This window comes from Aethalodelphis obliquidens, unplaced genomic scaffold (genome assembly GCF_003676395.1).
Source record: "Aethalodelphis obliquidens isolate GAN/ISIS:26980383/991018 unplaced genomic scaffold, ASM367639v1 scaffold42, whole genome shotgun sequence".
NCBI lineage: Eukaryota > Metazoa > Chordata > Mammalia > Artiodactyla > Delphinidae > Aethalodelphis > Aethalodelphis obliquidens.
Genome location: NW_020837986.1, coordinates 121,078 through 138,001, shown reverse-complemented (window position 1 = coordinate 138,001; position 16,924 = coordinate 121,078). Strand labels below are relative to the sequence as shown.

The window sequence follows — 16,924 nt, the reverse complement described above, 5'->3', positions numbered from 1 at the left end:
AGCCGAGTTGTTATGGAGACACACCTGCTCTGTAACGAAGGTGTCCTCTGCAAAGACAGGAAGAGACCTCAGCCTGTCGCCAGACACCCAGTCTCTAATTAGGCTACAAGGGAATCTGATTCAGCCTGAAAGAGGAAGGGAATTCTGACACAGGCTACAGCAAGGATGCACCTTGAGGACATTATGCCGTGTGAAGTAAGGCAGTCACAAAAGGACAAATGGTGCGTGATTCTGCTCATAGGAAGTACCTAGAACAGTCAAATTCAGAGAAAGCAGACGGGTGGTGGCCAGGGGAGGGATGATGGAGAGTTGTTGTTTGATGGGTACTGAGTTTCAGTTTTGCCAGAAAAAGAGAGCTCTGGAGATGGATGGTGATGATGGCTGCACAACGATGTCAGTGTACTTAAAAAACGGTTAAGACGCTAAGTGTTAGATAACGTGTATTGTACCACAATGAAAGAAAACAGAACTAAAACCTCCAATTAGGCTTTGGCTCCCATTAGGTCAGGGAGCAAGACATGCTAGCCAGGGGACTGGATCTCACTGACGCCGAGTCCTTGGCACCCAGCAACCTGCCAAGCATCCTCAAAGCCCGGGCGCATCCTTATCTGAACGTTCGGCAGGGAGTGTGCTTCCCAGGGGAGCTGACCCTCAGAACGGGGTCATGACTACCCAGTGTGACAGCTGAGTCTTGCAGCCAGGTCCCCCCTTCCCCTCCTCTGCTTGCTGGTTTTCTAACTTTCTGTCCTTCTTCAGCCCCTGCTGGGGGGAGGGGTGAAGGTTAAGGCAACTTCTCCAGTTGGGATGGGGGGCTCTTCCTCCTTGCAAAGTACAGTTGACCCTCGAACAACGTGGGGTTCATCTGTGTATAACTTATAGTCAGAGCCCTGTATCCGAGGTTTCTCTGCATCTGTGGATTCAACCAACCACAGACAGTGGAGAACTGTAGTATTTACTATCAAAGAATATCCACGTGCAAGCGGACCTGTGGAGTTCAAACTCGCATTGTTCGGGGTCAACTGTATAGTCGATTCCCGTCATTCGCGGTGGTCCTGTTCTATAGCGCCACCTTGATGCTGAACTAGCGAGTGTGGAACCAGTGCTCCTGGGGGAAATACGGGGTAAGATTCCTGCGAGCTTCGGGTCACAACACGCTTGTCCACCATCAGTACTGGGCCTTACTGCATGTGTGTCTCTGTTTAAAGACACCCGATTTGGGCTTCCCTGGTGGCGCAGTGGTTAAGAATCTGCCTGTAAGGGACACGGGTTTGAGCCCTGGTCCGGGAAGATCCCACACGCCGCGGAGCAACTAAGCCCGTGCGCCACAACTACTGAGCCCGTGCTCCACAACAAGAGAAGCCATCACACGGCCAGTGATGGGCCTGCGCACCGCAACGAAGAGTAGCCTCCGCTCGCCGCAACTAGAGAAAGCCCGCGCACAGCAACGAAGACCCAATGCAGCCAAAAATAAATACATAAATAAGTAAATAAATTAAAAAAAAAAAAGACACCCGATTTAACGCACGTGTTGATTCACCGACATTGAACTCACGGCAGCGGCACCAAGACTCGTGCCTGAACGAAGCTTTCTCACTTACGTGTTCCCCTCCATAAAGCACATCACAGCCGCCCTGGGCTTGGGGACCCGACACAGGATGTCAGCGCCACCTTGGGGCCACTTTAGATAGGGAAGTCACCAAAAAAAGTACGAAATACCGCAAACAGGACACTAAATAGACATGAAGGCTGAAGGGAGAAGGCAGAGCGCCACCTTGGCCCAACCTCGGCTGGGAGCCTGCACGTTGGGTGACTCGAAATTTTGTGCCACTTTGCAAGTGAACCCGTCCAGTGCCCGGAGTGCAGCTGGAGGGATCCTTTGAAAACACAAATCTGATCCCGGCTCCTCTGCTCAAAACCCTCCGGGGGCTTCTTTCTGGTCTCAGAGGGGCCCCACCACGTGGTCTGGGGCCGTATCCCTCTCTCCTCACTTTCTCTTTACGGTCCTGCTCTTCTTGGCCCTGGACACGGTCAGCTTATCTTCCTTCTTTACTACTCTCTGCCCCCAGGGACGGGTGGATCGAGAGGGGTGGGATGTGGATCCGTTTGAAGGAACTACTAGGGCTGCCCAGGTGCGGTCCCTCCCCTCCGATCCCCTCCCCTCCCGTCCTGCGTACTCTTCTTGAAGAGCTTCTTCCGGCGTCCGGACAGGCTGAGCTGCTCATCCCCGCTGTCGCAGACGCAGGCCTCGCCGCCCTGTGCGTAGTACTTGGGCACCAGGTTGGAGACGGCCCTGCCCCCGGGCCGTGCGGGGCCCTTGCACTTGTGCAGCTTCAGCTTCCCCGCGGCGTCCTCCACGCACTGCCACTTCTGCAAGACACACCGCGTCCTCAGCCCTCCGGGCCTGGGCCAACCTGCTCAGCCGCTTCTCCTGACTGGCGGCTGCCCCACCGTTCCCGTCCACCCCGGAGACTTCCCTCTAGCGGCCTTAGCTGGACACGGGCTCAGACGGGCTCTGTGATTGGAACGAGCTGCTCCATCATGGATGGACACCTGTCCACCGTGGGAGGAGCACAGAAATGGTACCCAGGGTGATGCGCTGTGGCCGAGGGTGAGCCCAGTCACAGGGAGGCCCCTCTAAGCGAAGCTCTGGGGCCGCAGGGCACGGCTCGTGTGCAGGGAAGGGCCTTCCTGGAAGGTGCAGCATGAGACGGGCAGTGGCACTGGGGCTGGGGGGATGGGGGAGGGAGGGCAGTTGAGCAGGGCCGTGACTGCATCCGCCAGCAGGGTTATGTCTGGGCTGGGCTGGGGTCCTGGAGGACCTAGAGCTGTAAGTCTGGGGGCCATGGCTCGATGCCTCCGCTGCCAGTCTAGGCCCCCAACCCACCCCCGGCGCTCCTTTCCTTTGGGTTAAGCACTGCGCTCAGATAATCTGTTCTGAAGATGCCGATACTTGCCCTCTCCCCTTCCTGGGACTACCAGACCCTCAATCTGCAGGGAGAGAGGGGGGATGGGCCAGCAGGGGGATTCGACAACAATCCCAGGGGGACAAAGGGCCCCTTGGTCTCATCGGCTCATTTCTTGTAGCTCAGAACTGAAATCGGAACCGCTTCTGGGATCTGCCCAGATCATCAGCTCCAGGAGGGCAGGGCTTTCTGTCCAGGGCGTCTGAGGCTGTTGCTGCCCCAGTGCCTGGAACTGTGCCCGGCTACAGAGGCAGCACTGAATGCCGCTCCAGTGTAACCCAAAGCTCTCGCTCAGTGGCGCAGACAGGTACTTCCCAGACAAGATGCCCTCCAGAGCATGGGGAGGGGTCGGGGGTTGTGAACAAACGCTGGGCGGCCGGGGGCACAGCCACGAGGACAGGTGGGTGCTAATTCTGAGTCTAGTGATAAGACAGAGCTGCCTGGATGCAGCCTGTGAGACCCACCCAGCTCATGCCCTGGCCTTGGCAGCCTTGGTCTATTAATGAGAAACGGAATGTGGAGGCCCTGGTTTTACTTATTCTTACTGGCGAAACAGGCATGCATCTTCAGGCCTGAGCCGCTGTGGACGAGCTCAAAGTCCCAGCTCACAGACCGAGGCAGGGAAGCACCTCCTGTCTGCCCTGCTTGCTCGTGGGCCCTCCCCTCCCCGCAACCTCCGAACCACGCCTCCTGCTTGGGTCCCTCCTTACAAGGCTCTGCCCCCACCCCTCCCCCCTCCTCTCCAGCGCCCACCTCGGCCTCAGAAAGTTCAGACTCTCCGAAACATCAGTCACAGTTTTTGCTACCTCTAAGTACTACTTGGATTATAATTTCCTTAATATTTCTCTTGAAATCAATTCACATTTTTAAAACTTAAACTTATTTACTTAAAAAGGTAATTTCCTATTATTCCTATATAAGTGGAAAACCAGCCACAATGATGCTCTGGGAGAGTGAATACAATGTAAATGGTTATTTAACTTTGTAAATACTGTGCAGAGGTTGGCTATGTCTTTGTTCAAGAGGGATTGGGCATGAGTCACAGCAGCTAAAGACACACGTGCACCCCCAGGAGACTTTGCCTCTAATGTGAGCAGGATTGGAAGAACCTTCTGAGTGTCGCCTGTACCACCTGGCATCACCCTGCGTCTCACACATCAGCAGGGGCGCTGGCCCCACTGGCTCCGCTGGTCTGAAGGCCGAGGAGCAGGCCTGGGTCGTGGTTAGCCGGGGTGGCCACTGGGAGGGAAGAAGGGAGGGCAGGGGTACCATCCCCAGCCCCAGGGCACCAGCCGAGCATCCTCACCTGCCCCAGCTGCTCGCACGCGGTCTGGTACTCGGCCCGCTGACACAGGTCTTTCACACGCTGGTACTTGGGCAGGAAGTTCTCCTCCGGGGCATCCACCTTGTCACTGTCCCTCTTGTGGAGCAGTTTGCTGTGGGGCAGAGAGCGGAAGTGGGGCTGGCCGCCAGCCCTGGAGGAGTGCACGGCCCCGCTCGGCCCTGGTATAGGTCACCATGGAGGATGCAGGTCCAGCCAGGCCACATCTTCTGATTGTCAACAGACTTAAGAAATGGGGATTTTCTACAAACAACAAATGCTGGAGAGGGTGTGGAGAAAAGGGAACCCTCTTGCACTGTTGGTGGGAATGTAAATTGACACAGCCACTATGGAGAACAGTATGGAGGTTCCTTAAAAAACTAAAAACAATTACCATACGACCCAGCAATCCCACTACTGGGCATATACCCAGAGAAAACCATAATTCAAAAAGACACATGCACTCCAATGTTCATTGCAGCACTATTTACAATAGCCAGGTCATGGAAGCAACCTAAATGCCCATCGACAGACGAATGGATAAAGAAGATGTGGTACATGTATACAATGGAATATTAGCCATAAAAAGGAACGAAATTGGGTCATTTGTAGAGATGTGGATGGATCTAGAGACTGTCATACAGAGCGAAGTAAGTCAGAAAGAGAAAAACAGATATCGTATATTAACACATATATGTGGAACCTAGAAAAATGGTACAGATGAACCGGTTTGCAGGGCAGAAATTGAGACACAGATGCAGAGAACAAACGTATGGACACCAAGGGGGGAAAGCGGCAGGGGGGGGTGGTGGTGGTGTGATGAATTGGGAGATTGGGATTGACATGTATACACTGATGTGTATAAAATGGATGACCAATAAGAACCTGCTGTATAAAAAAATAAATAAAATAAAATTCAAAGATTCAAAAAAAGAAATAAAAGGAAATGGGGATTTAATAAAAATTCTCCCAAATTACATGAGTTGGCAGTAAGTTAAAAAGCATGTGAGACATTATACAGACAGGACAAAACGTGTCTGAAGGATACAGGTGGCCTCCAGATGCAAATTCTATGTCAACCATAGGAAAAGCGAACGGGCTTCCTTGTATACAGGAGGCTGTGGACACAAATTCCCAGCCCCTGGTGGAAGGTGTCATAATAGCAATGGGATCCCTCCTGCCCTCGACAGTGAGATCTTTAATATCATGGGTGCAGGTGGGGCTGCCAGGTGCTTCCTGGGACGGGGCAGAAGGGGGTTACCCGGGTGCTGCTCAGCTCAAATGTCCTGGGGCAGCTCCTCCAGGCCCTGGCACTCACCCTCTCTCCACCAGGAAGGAGTCCCGCCAGACCCTCATCTTCTTTTTCAAGTGAAACCTGGGGGAAAAAAGCACACTTCCATCTTCTCATCAATGTGTGGGGCTCATGTGTCCCTCTGTCCTCCCAGAGGCAGGGATGGTGCTCAGAGCCAGCCGTGATTCACAATCAGCACAGACCCGGGGGCCAGTTGGGGCGAGCGGAGGATGCTCACACCCCCCAGGGCAGAGCTGTATTTCCCCAGAGACTTGGGTCTGAAGGTATATGGGGCAGAAATGACCCAGGTCAAAGTTGCTCTAAGTCACACATAGTCGTGTGTGTGTCTCCGTGCCTCCCAGGAAGTCCAACAGTTCCCCAGTGTCAGAAGAGATCGCTTCCGCTTTAGTTCAGCACCAGATGCAACTTGTCCTGACTTCAGGTTAATTACATTGTGTCTTGGCAGGATTTTTTTCTCTTTGATCCTCTGCAGTTGGATTTGTGTAATTTAAGTGTGCATTTCATGTCGTTTCACTCTATCATTTCCATCTCCCAGATGGGGCCTCAGGCTGAGAGAGGAAGCTTCCATCCTGCACCTGACTCCCGGGTGTCCTGGCTCCCAACCCAGTGCCCCCGCCCCCCAAAACATGCCCATTTTGTACTCTTAAAGCTCATAACACCTTATAGTCAGAGGGAGGAGGCTCAACAGAGGTGGTTCCTCCTACAGGACAATCGGATGTGGACAGACAGTGCCCATCAGGGCTGGACCCGCTGAGCTGCAGGAGATACAAGCTGGAGGCTGCATCAGTGCTGTGAGGCTAACTCAGTGGGCAGTAGCACTGGTGGCCACTAGATGTCGCTGCTACCACAGCAGTGAACGTGTCCTCCTCCTCTCCTGTCCCCGCCAGACTCAACTCACCTTCCCACCTAGTTTTTGCTCACCATCACTGTTCTTTTTTCTGCCTCCAGCACACCTAGGAATATGTTCCCATCATACCATCCAGCCTTAGAGCATGACGATTAAGAGACTCTAGCTGTAGCCTAGAGGCTGAATGCCCGGAGTTGGTCCAGACCTGCTAAGAGACCTCTGACAAGTCACTTGACTTCTCTGGATTCAATTTCCAAATTGCTAAGATGGGATCATAATAATGCCTCCTCACTGCATTACTGTGAAGATCAAAATGGTAAAATCCCCTACAAAGCATAGCAAAGGCCTGGCATGTAGTACGTGCTTAATTAGTGTTAACTGCTGTTGATATTTTTTCAAGTTTTATACAATTTTAGCTCTGGAGGGTCCTCGACTGGTCACCGTGGCCATATTCCAGCTGGGAAGGTGGACTCTTAGAGAGGGGGCTTCCTTCTCTCCCATGGCAGGTTAAGTGGTCAGGATGGGGGGCCCTAGATAGAGCCCCAGCTCCTGACCTTGGAAATACCCCCTCTCAGACCCACACGGCTCGGCCACGAGTTCATACAGTTCGGGATGCCCGGTACCCCTGCACCCACCCCGGCCCCTCACCGATTTGCTGGCCGCTCTGTGTCCAGCAGCTTGAGGATGGATTTCCCGTCCATATCCGAGGGGATGTCCAGTCCTGCGATGTCCAGGATGGTGGGGGCCAGGTCAATGTTGAGGACAATGTGGGGATTCCTGAGGGAGGCATGGAGAGCAGGACTCAGTCACCTGGGCAGTGATGACCCAGCCTCCCTTGGGAGAGGGGCCACCGGACGGATGGAGACCGCCAGGGGCTGACGCCCTGAAGTTGGGAAAGCTGCCATTGATCGTGTCACTCTCCTGCACCTCAGCCCTCAAAGCTCCCCTCTGTGCCCCAATTCAGCTAAACCCCACCCCTAACCTGTACCCGCCACACCACCACAGGGGCTGCACTTCACAGGCCCCAGCTGGCTTCTGCTTGTCTGTTTCTTCTGCCAGGAATGCCCTCCCTGCCCCCACTCTCTGAACAAAGGACACCTTCCTTTAAGACACACCCCAAATCCTGGATCTTCGCCCGGACCCTTCTCTGAACCTCTGAGGCAAACACTGGCCCCCTTGCTATTCCTAGAAGGCCAAGAACAGTCTGGCCTCAGGGCCTTTGTCCTTGTGTCCCCTCTGCCCGGAATGTTCTTCTTCCAGACTCCAGTGAGCACTCTCACTCACCACCTTTAGTTCTTCCCTCAACGATTACCAAGTGGCCCCAAGATCCCCATGCTCTGGGGTTCACACCTCCCTGTGATCCCCTCCCCTTGAAGGTGGGCCAAACCGCTGGAACATGGCAAAGGTGATGGGGATGTCAGACCAAGGTGATGTCACGTGACATACGACTCTGTCTTGTTAGCTGTCCCTCCCTCATTTCTTAGTCTCCCCTGGCTGGCTTTGAAGAAGAAAGCTGACGTAAATTCGCCCCTAGCAAGGACGCCTGCTGAGTACTCTGAGAGGCAGGCTGTGTGAGTTCAAGTCCTCTGTTTGCACTTGAACAGCCCCCGGAGTGGAGAAACAGGTCCTTCCCCAGTTGAGCCTCCAGATGAGACAGCAGCCCTGGCTGATGCCTTGATTTCAGCCTAAGCAGAGGACCGACCTAAGCTACGCCTAGACTTCTGACCCACAGAAACTCTGAGATAAAGCACGTGTGTTGCTTTCAGTTGCTAAGTTTCTAGTGATTTGTTACACAGCAGAGATTACTGACACAAGGCCCTCCCTGAGGACCCCATTTAGAACTGCACCCCTCCCCGTGCTCGGCCCCTTCTTTGCTCTGTCTTGCTCCTGAAGCCTTGTCACGCTCGCGTTTTACTATGTATTTTACTCATTTATCTGGTTGGTTGTCTATTGCCCAATTAGAATCTAATGGGAAGGCAGACGTTTCTGTCTGTCTTGTTCACTTCTCTATCTGTATGTAGTACTTTTACACTTAGAGAACACAGTAGGTGCTCAGTAAGTGTTAGTTAAGTGAGTTTTGTTATTTACCGCTGCCATGCGTCTGTCACTTCTCCCGTGTCCTGTTTCTACATGGGGTGTTCCCGACATGGTGGTTAAGTGACTTTCAGGCTGTGCCCGGCACAGGGCCTGCACTGGTTGGATGGATCATGGCCGTATGGACACATTCTCCATCAAGGTGGCACAGTGCCCTCCCTGCCCCTGTCTGGTTCCCTGGGGTTGGGGGGCAGGGCCTGGGTCCGAGGGTCTCGGATGTCTTTCACTTCCTCTCTCTCCCTAGCCCAGCACCTTGTGAACACTGGACAAGTAGTCAGGTGTGCTGGTTTCAGGGGAACCACTGACTGAAACCGCCCATCCTGACCAGGCAGGTAGTAACCATTTGCATGAGTTATCTTACAGCAGGAGGTCCTGGTAAGGAACGCGGAACTGACACGCTACCACCAATCAGAAGAATTCGGGAAAGGTCAAAAGGAGAGAGGAGACGCCAGTCCATATGTCCTACCAACCTCCCAGAATCCTTCTCGCTAGAATCTATCTTGGTTGAGCGATGTGCGGGCTACCAGGAAGGACCCTGAGTCAGAATGATTGGCCAGAGACAACCCGGAAACTAACCCCATTACCGTAAAACCCCAGACTGTGAGCCACGTGGCAGAGCAGTTCTCCTGGGGTCCCTGACCTTCCTGCTCTCCCCCTGGGCGCCCCCTTCCCAGTAAAGTCTCTTGCTTTGTCAGGACACGTGTCCTAGGACAATTCATTTCCGAGCGTTAGACAAGAGCCCGCTCTTGGGTTCTGGAAGGGGTCCCCATTCCTGCGACACTGGGGTGGTCATGGGGGTGAGGCTGGGGAAGGTGGGTGAAGCTGCCTGGTGGAGGGGCTTGAAGCTAGCAAGAGGCGTGACCAGACCACTTAATCAGGCAGGAGGAGGGAGCTGGAAAAGTCCGTTGGGTGAGGGGGCGCCAGGGTGAATGTTGGCAACTAGCAGCTGGATTGACCTGAGGTCGTCCACGGGTCCTGCTGCCCCCAGGCTGGGTGGGACGGACAGGACTGCTTTTCCCACCCAGCACCCACACCTTGCTTGGTGGGAATAGTTTCCAGTTCTGGAGGCACTACCTGGCCCCATTCAGATTCCACCGCCTGACGTACTCAGCCTGGTCACACAGGTTTTCTATCACCCTGGCTACAGTGAGTGGCTCAGGGATGGACACGTGACCAGTCAGGGCAGTGAGAGTCAGCCTCAGGGCTTCCGTTCAAACCACTTTTAGGCCATTTCCCAAGCTGAATGGCCTAAAAGTCTGGGGCTGTGGTGACCCTGCCACCATGAGAAAAAAGCTGGCCTGAGAATGAAGCCAATTCAGAGGATGCAGGACTGAGAGATGGAAAATGAGAGCTTCCTGTTGTCATTGTGTGACTGCTGGATCCCACCATACCTGAAGCCAGCACTAACCTTGGACCTTGCAGTTACTTTAGTGACTGCATTCCTCATATCTTATTTTATTTGCCTTGTTCATTTTGAGAGTCATTTCCGTTCACAGCTCAAGGAGTCCTGGCTGTCAGCCCCAAGTCTGACATTAGCACTCTCTTTCTCTGTGCTTTTGGGTCCTAAGAACCAGATCACAGACTCTGAGGCTGACCAATACAATAAGAGATGCTGGATTATAGTTCTGTCCACCTTTGTTTTTCAAAAGCAAATAATCCCAGTGACTTTAATGGTCATATATATTCTTACCTAAAAAGGAAAAACATTTACAAATATCAAAGTCCCAGTTTTGAGACGAATTCCAGCTCCTTCTCCCCTGTGCCATGTAATCTCAGGCAACTTAACCTGTGCCTCTGTTTCCTTGCGTTTAAAACAGGAACAATCCTAGCATCCACCTTACAGGGTTGCTGTCACGCGTAAGTGGATTACCTGGATATAAGTGCTTAGACCAAAGCCTGAAGAATCAGCACTGGATCAGCACAGCTATCGCTATAATAGCTATTATTATAGGCGGGGCCCTGAAATCCAGACAGGCAGGGATTTGATGAGGTTGGCAGAGGAACAGTGATGAGGCTGGGCTAGAGCTCACACCGTCTGCTTTCTGGAATTTCCACCAAACATCCCAGGCGGTGGGAACATCTTGGTCCTAAGACGGCGCCGCCAACGCCCTTTCGGGAGGAATTCTGAACAAAGCCGAGTCCGTGCCCGTGTGTGTTCCCGGCTCAGAGGGAAGTCAGACCTGATGCGCACCTGAGCGGTGATTTAGCTGCATTTCAAAACACGTCCGAGTTGGTCTCCATAACGTCTGGGCTCACCCGAGGACGCTGCTGCTGTGATTCCTGGCCTCTCTACCTCTCCCTGCCCCAGACACGGCACTTTTGCTGCCAGAACATGTCATTTCAAAGGTTAACCCAAGGGCAATGCTGGCCAAGGGCCCACGTGGCCCTCGAGGAAGGATGGGGGAGGCTGCTTCCCTTAGCGCTGCGGCCAAGCTGGCCCAGCTGATCTCAGTGGATGACGCCGCCCGGGCCGAGATGGCTGGGCTCCTCCCTGACAACCTCCAGACCCAAAGACCGCTCAGGCCAGACAGAAGTCGAGGTGGCAACCCCATGCATTGGTGGTGACACATACACAGTCCAGGTACCCGATTCCCCGGCACAGTGCCCACCACGGATGGTCTGTTTTCACAGGTGCTAACAGCTCCTGGCCTCTCCTTCCCCAGTAGAGGGGTGTGCAATCCTCCCCGGGTGGCATCACCACCGTTTCGCTCGGCACCGAGGTCCGCCTGCCTGAATCGTGTGCCGCCCCGGGGAGTGGCACGGGGCTGCCCGCTGAGCTGCCTGCCCATCCGGGTGCCAGTGGAGCCTGGAGGCCTCCCTGGGACTTTGGGGTGCTGGGGAGGGGTGGGTAATGCACTTACAGCGAGCCGGCCTCCACGTTGGGGCCCCTAACGTAGAACGGGACCCTGATGTCGAACTCGTAGGGCATGGACTTCCCTTTCACCAGGCCGAACTGGCCGATGTGGTAGCCGTGGTCGGCGGTGTACACGACATACGTGTTGTCCAGCTCACCTGTCTCCACCAGCATGTTGTAAATCTGAAACGCAGGCGGGGTGGTGAGGACACGCGGAGGGAAGGCGGGCAGTGCGCCCGGCCCACTGTCCCAAAACATGATGCTGTGCTGGGGGCTCAGGCCCCTGTCCCTCCGGCTTTGGGTCTTCGCTCAACTGTCACCTCTCGGCGGGGCCCCTGGGGCTGACCCATGCATCACTGTAGCCTCCCCACCTCCTGTCCCCCTTTACTTGTCTTCCCAGCACTTCTCACCTCCCTCTCTTCTACTTATTCGTAGACTGTGTCCCTGCATCAGAATGTACGCCCCATCAGGGCAGGGACTGCTGTCATTTTATTCCCTGCTGTGTCCCATGTGTGCTGGCACTTGACAAATGCTGTTGGGTGAATGAGTGAATGAGTGAATGGCCTGGGGCAGGAGTCTGTGATCTACAACAGCGCTGCGCGACAGAACTTTCTGCAACGCTGGCAGTGTTGACACCTACGGCACCAGCCACACTTGGTTACTCAGCACTTCAAACGCGGCCAGTGCACCTGAGAAACTAAATTTGAAATGTCATTGTATTTTACTGAATTTAAATAGTCATGGATAAAATTTAAGAAATATATCCATGCAATGGAGTATTATTTAGCAATAATAGTAATAAAAAATGAAGCGCTGAACATGCCCCCACCCGGATGAACCTTGAAATCATCACACTGAGTGACCACATATTGTAGGACTCGTCTTACATGAAATGTCCAGGATCCACAGAGACACAGAGTAGATGAGCAGGTGGCTAAGGCGAAGGGGTGAGGTGGGGGGAGGTTGGGGTAATGGCTAAGGGCTGCGGGGTTTCTCTCTGGGGTGATGGAACTTCTAAAATCGACCGTGATCGTACAACCCTGCAGACATATGAAAACCACTGAAACATACACTTGAATTGGGTGAGCTAGGGGGTATGTGGATCATAGCCCCATAAAGCTGCTAAAAAAACGTCCGCAGCTGCGGGCGGCTCCTACAGTGAACAGAGCAGAGCTGGAATACAAGCTCCCCGAGGGCAGGGGTTTCGTCTGGATTGCTCAGAGCTGTTTCCCTGGCCCGGAAGGGCGCCTCTTCCTTCTGCCTCTGTTTCCATTCCTCTCCAGATGATGATGCTCGGAGGGGTGTGGGGGGAGGGGCAGGGAGGCTGCCGGCCTGGCGTGGCTGGGATGCTTGGGGGTAGGAGGGCGGCCTACCGTCTCCATGGAGTCATCCACGGACAGGAGGGTCTGCAGGCGCTTCCGCTGCAGCATGTTGGTGAACTGCATGTGGATGGGCTTCATGGGCCCCGTGTAGCGCATGATCCAGTGCTTGTCGGGGTTGGGTGCATAGTTGTAGCTCGGGGTGCTGGCGGTCAGACAGGCACAGAGGTCAGGTCAGGCCAGGGGTGGGGGGTGCCTGGGCCCTGCCCCCAGGTCCCCCCACGCCTCAGGGGAGCAGCCTTCCCCGCGCTGGGGCTGCAGCTCAGGGTGAAGCCGCCCCCACCTGGACGCCAGAACGTCGGGGGCTCTGCCCCACGTCAGGTCAGCATCTCTCCACATGCGGGGTGTGCACGTGGGAAGACTGGGGGGCACAGCCGTAGGTAACCTGGAGCCCCAAAGGGAGAACGTCCCTCCCATTTAAGCCCGGTCAGCACGCCCGTCACGTGAAGGCTAAAGTCTCAGTCTGTGCCGGGCTCTCCTCAGCACCTCTCTAGAATCTGCTCGCCTCCCTTTTGAAAGAAGGAGAGGGCCTCCTGTGGGCACAGCACCCAACTCTAATTTACTAGCACTGCATTTACTCTTCAGTTACCTTGGGTAGATGGCAAATGACAGTTATCGTGGTTAATTAAGGCGTGACTACCGAATTTCCTTTTGCAATAGATTTTGGTTAAAAAAGAGGAAACTGGTTAAAAATTAGGTTCATAATAGGCAAAACTGTAAGGATGGTGCCTGAATGTGTCCATTTGGGACACGCCACGTTCTCTGACTTAGCTGCCACAGCTATTCTTCCCGCGTGGTTTAATTTCCCGTTTACAAAAGAGGAAACGGGGTCAGAGGAGTTCCGAGACCTGCCCATGGTCTCACTGAGTGGACGGTGGAGCCACTGGCCTCTGTGACTTGTGCTGTGGGGTCAGCTGTGATGCCTAATGATGAACAAGTACATGGTCATCTTTGACCAGCCCCGAATGGGCACTGGCCACGCGCTGGCCACACCCAGAAGGGTTTGCCTACATCGTCTCATTTAATACTCAGAACAGTCCTAGGAGCTGGTGCTCTCCTTCTCCTTGTGTGAGACATGCGGACACGGAGGCTCAGTGAGGGGACAGACTTGCCAAAGGCAGAGCTGGGGTTTGAGCTCCAGGAGTGGGAAACCCCACAAGGCTGGGTGTCCCTCGCACTGGGTCTGGTGATCCTTGAGGGTCAGGCTCCCCTCAGGTCTTACCCACGCCCTCCCCAGGCAAAGCTGCAAAGAGAGGAAGTTTCCACTGCTTGAAGACAAAAAGCTTTTCGAGACGGCGCTTCAGCGGGCAAGGGCTGCGGGGCGTGGGGGAGGGTAGGAGGGCCCCAGACTCCCTTCCTTCGTCAGGACCTCAGCCCCTCCCTCCCCGGGGTAGAAGGAAGGACACTGCGGCTTGCGGTGCAGCCTGACAGTTGTGGAGACTGTTGCTATGTAGAGCGGGGGTGAGTCATAAGATTCCTCCTGGACTTCGCTTGAGTTTCTGGCTGGTCTCCTGCCGCCCTTTGATTATGAGAAACGCCGCTCTCTCCTGTGGGCCGGCTTAGGGCCTGACCCTCGTGTAGAACATCCCAGGAGCAGGGCCATCCCCCTTCGCCGCCCTCCCCCACCGAGGAGCTGGAGGGGTGCTGTTGGGCCAGGGGCTGCACAAAGAGATGCCCTTGGGGCTGTTGGGGGTTTTGGGAAAATTGTTCCCGTGGCCCCAGGGGCCCAATTCAGGATGTAATTTGGAGCAATCGTCCCTGAATCTCTTAGATTCTCTCGGGCTAGTGTCTGCCCTTGAGAACAGTGAGGGGTGAGTCTGTCAAGAGTCTGATTTCAGAGGCCGTTTCTCTGGAGACGTCTTTCGAGCAGGATCTGGAGGCCAGCAGGCTGCGGAGCGTGGGGTCCCGCTTGGGGCCGAGGCCGGCTTTCTGGTCCCCTGCTTGAGGCCAGGCTCCCCCTGCTACCCCGGGATGGTGTCACATTTTCACATGAACCCAGATGCCTGCAGAACAGAGTCGAAACCCTCACCTCCACAAGAATCCGAGGAATGTCTGCTCGTTCACAACCGGCCTGAAGCATAACATCCCCTCTTGGGCTGGGGGCCCTTCCGGCCCCTCCCACCGTGTGTCTGGAGGCCGAGGGGCTGGAGCCCTGGCCCCCAGCCCCCCCCCCCCCCACGCCCCGAGGATGTGAGCTCAGGCCTGGCTCCCAGGCGTGATAAACGGAGAGGTCCGCGAACCCATTCAGATGCCACGCTTCAGAGGAAGCTCTGGGGGCTGTGGGTGCGTGTGCCTATGTGTCTTTTGTCTGTGTGTGTCTCTGTGTATGTTTGTGTGTCTGTGTCTGTTTCTGTGTGTGCGTGTCTGTATGCTTGTGTATCTTCATGTTTGTGTGTATCTGTGTTTGCATCTGTGTTTATCTTTATGTGCGTTTGTGTGTATATGTGCTTGTATCTTTGTATCTGCGTGTGTTTCTGTGTATGTCTGCATATCTGTGTGTATGTGTATCTGTGTGTCCGTATATGAGCTTGTATGTATATGCCTGTGTTTGTATGTGCATTTGTGTCTATATATGTCTATGTATTTATTTGTATCTTTGTGTGTGTTTGTGTCTGAGTTCTGTGTGTCTGTGTGCATTTGTGTATCTGTGTATATATCTGTATGTATCTATTTGTATCTTTGCGTATTTGTGTCTGTATCTGTGTGTGTATGTGTTTGTGTGTGTCTGCGTGCATCTGTTTGCATCTCTGTGCGTGTACGGAGCTGGCTGGGGGGTGGATGGGGCCCTGGGCTGGTGCAGTGGGACCACATCGCAACGAGCAGCATTTTTCAGAACCCACAAGCCCAGCCCGAGAACATGGCACAAGGCTTGATGGGGTGAGTCTCTGACAGGAGTCTCGTGATAGAAAGATCTGGAACTCTGTCCCCTCCTCAGCTCTCCTGACTGTCATAATTAAACATCCCAGCTGCAGAACTTTCTGGTTTTGGGTTTTGTTTTGAAAATGATTATACCCCAGAGATAAGAGAGCCTTTCACACATAGCCCTAATAAGGCACAGGGGGTGCTCTGGGTAAGTAATGGCAGCTCATGTTCAATTTCTATAATTTTCATTTCAAAGGGAAAATAAATGAGCAGGCAATGTCAAACCATCTCATCATGAAACTCCAGGGCTGCTGCGGGGCAGGGTGCCGGCACCCCTTTTAGAGGAGACACTGAAGAAGCAAAGTGTACCTTCCCCCACTCCGCGGCTCCTCCCTTAGGGGGACTGAGTTGGCTACACGCCCCCTCCCTCAAAGGTGGGCTGTGGGTGAGGGTGGGAGGCTGGCATCTCAGGCAGGAGGAGAGGGCTGGGGTGGGGGCAGCCACGGCAGATGTGCAGAGAGGCAGTGCTGCCGTCTGCGGAGAGGGGTGCTGCAGTCCCTGGAATGCAGTTCTCCACCATCTGTCAAATCCTGCTCCCCAAAGACCAGGGGATCAGCAGGTTAACACACTGCCTCATCCTCTCGGAGCCACTCTGGGCTCTGTCAGAAAGTAATCACGGCAAGGGGGTTGAGGAGGGCAGTGCATTCTGATGGCAATGAAAATTAAACACCCGGAATATTCAGGCGGACTCCAAATCACCCAGTCCTTGTTGCCCCAATGTCACAGCAAGGGCTGCTGAGTACTGCTGCTAAGCAGGAGGTGGTCTGAGGCAGAGAAAAGCAGAAGAACTTTCCAGAAGGATTTACTAGCCAGCTGGAGGGAGGAGGACTGGAGGGGTGGGCAGAGAGATGGGAGGCAGGAATGGGCACCGGATTTGAATTCGAGCTCTGCCATTTACCAGCTGGGTGACCTTAGGGGAGTTACCTCACCTCTCTGTGCCTCGGTCTTCCCGTTGGTAAAATGGGAATACCAAGTGTGACAAGCAGTCTCCAAGAGAGCCCTCAATAGCCCCCACTTCCTGGTAATCACACACTTGTACCCCCTCCCATACTGCAGGAGCACTGGTCTGGGCAACCAATAGAATGTGGGAGAGATGGTGTGTCACTTTGAGATTAGGTTATAAAAGACAGCATCAGCCTGACGGTGAGATCTGCTGGTTGAGGGGCGGCCGTGTGAGTGAGCCCCAGGCAAGCCTCAGATGGCGGCAGCCCCAGCTGACACCTTTTTCGCAA

The 16,924-nt window shown here is 54.3% G+C and overlaps 1 protein-coding gene across 10 annotated transcripts in view; it reads right to left on the bottom strand.

Moving 5' to 3' along the window:
* The window catches only part of SULF2 (sulfatase 2), a 140,262-nt gene that overhangs the window by 19,417 nt on the left and 103,921 nt on the right, over positions 1-16,924 (bottom strand). For all 10 annotated transcript variants that reach the window (XM_027078103.1, XM_027078100.1, XM_027078102.1 and 7 more), the window contains 6 exons: positions 12,765-12,915; positions 11,399-11,574; positions 7,092-7,220; positions 5,603-5,659; positions 4,270-4,399; positions 2,175-2,367 (listed from right to left, as the gene is read on the bottom strand). In XM_027078103.1, coding sequence (XP_026933904.1) covers positions 2,175-2,367; positions 4,270-4,399; positions 5,603-5,659; positions 7,092-7,220; positions 11,399-11,574; positions 12,765-12,915 — 836 coding nt within the window. The remainder of the gene's footprint in view (positions 1-2,174; positions 2,368-4,269; positions 4,400-5,602; positions 5,660-7,091; positions 7,221-11,398; positions 11,575-12,764; positions 12,916-16,924) is intronic.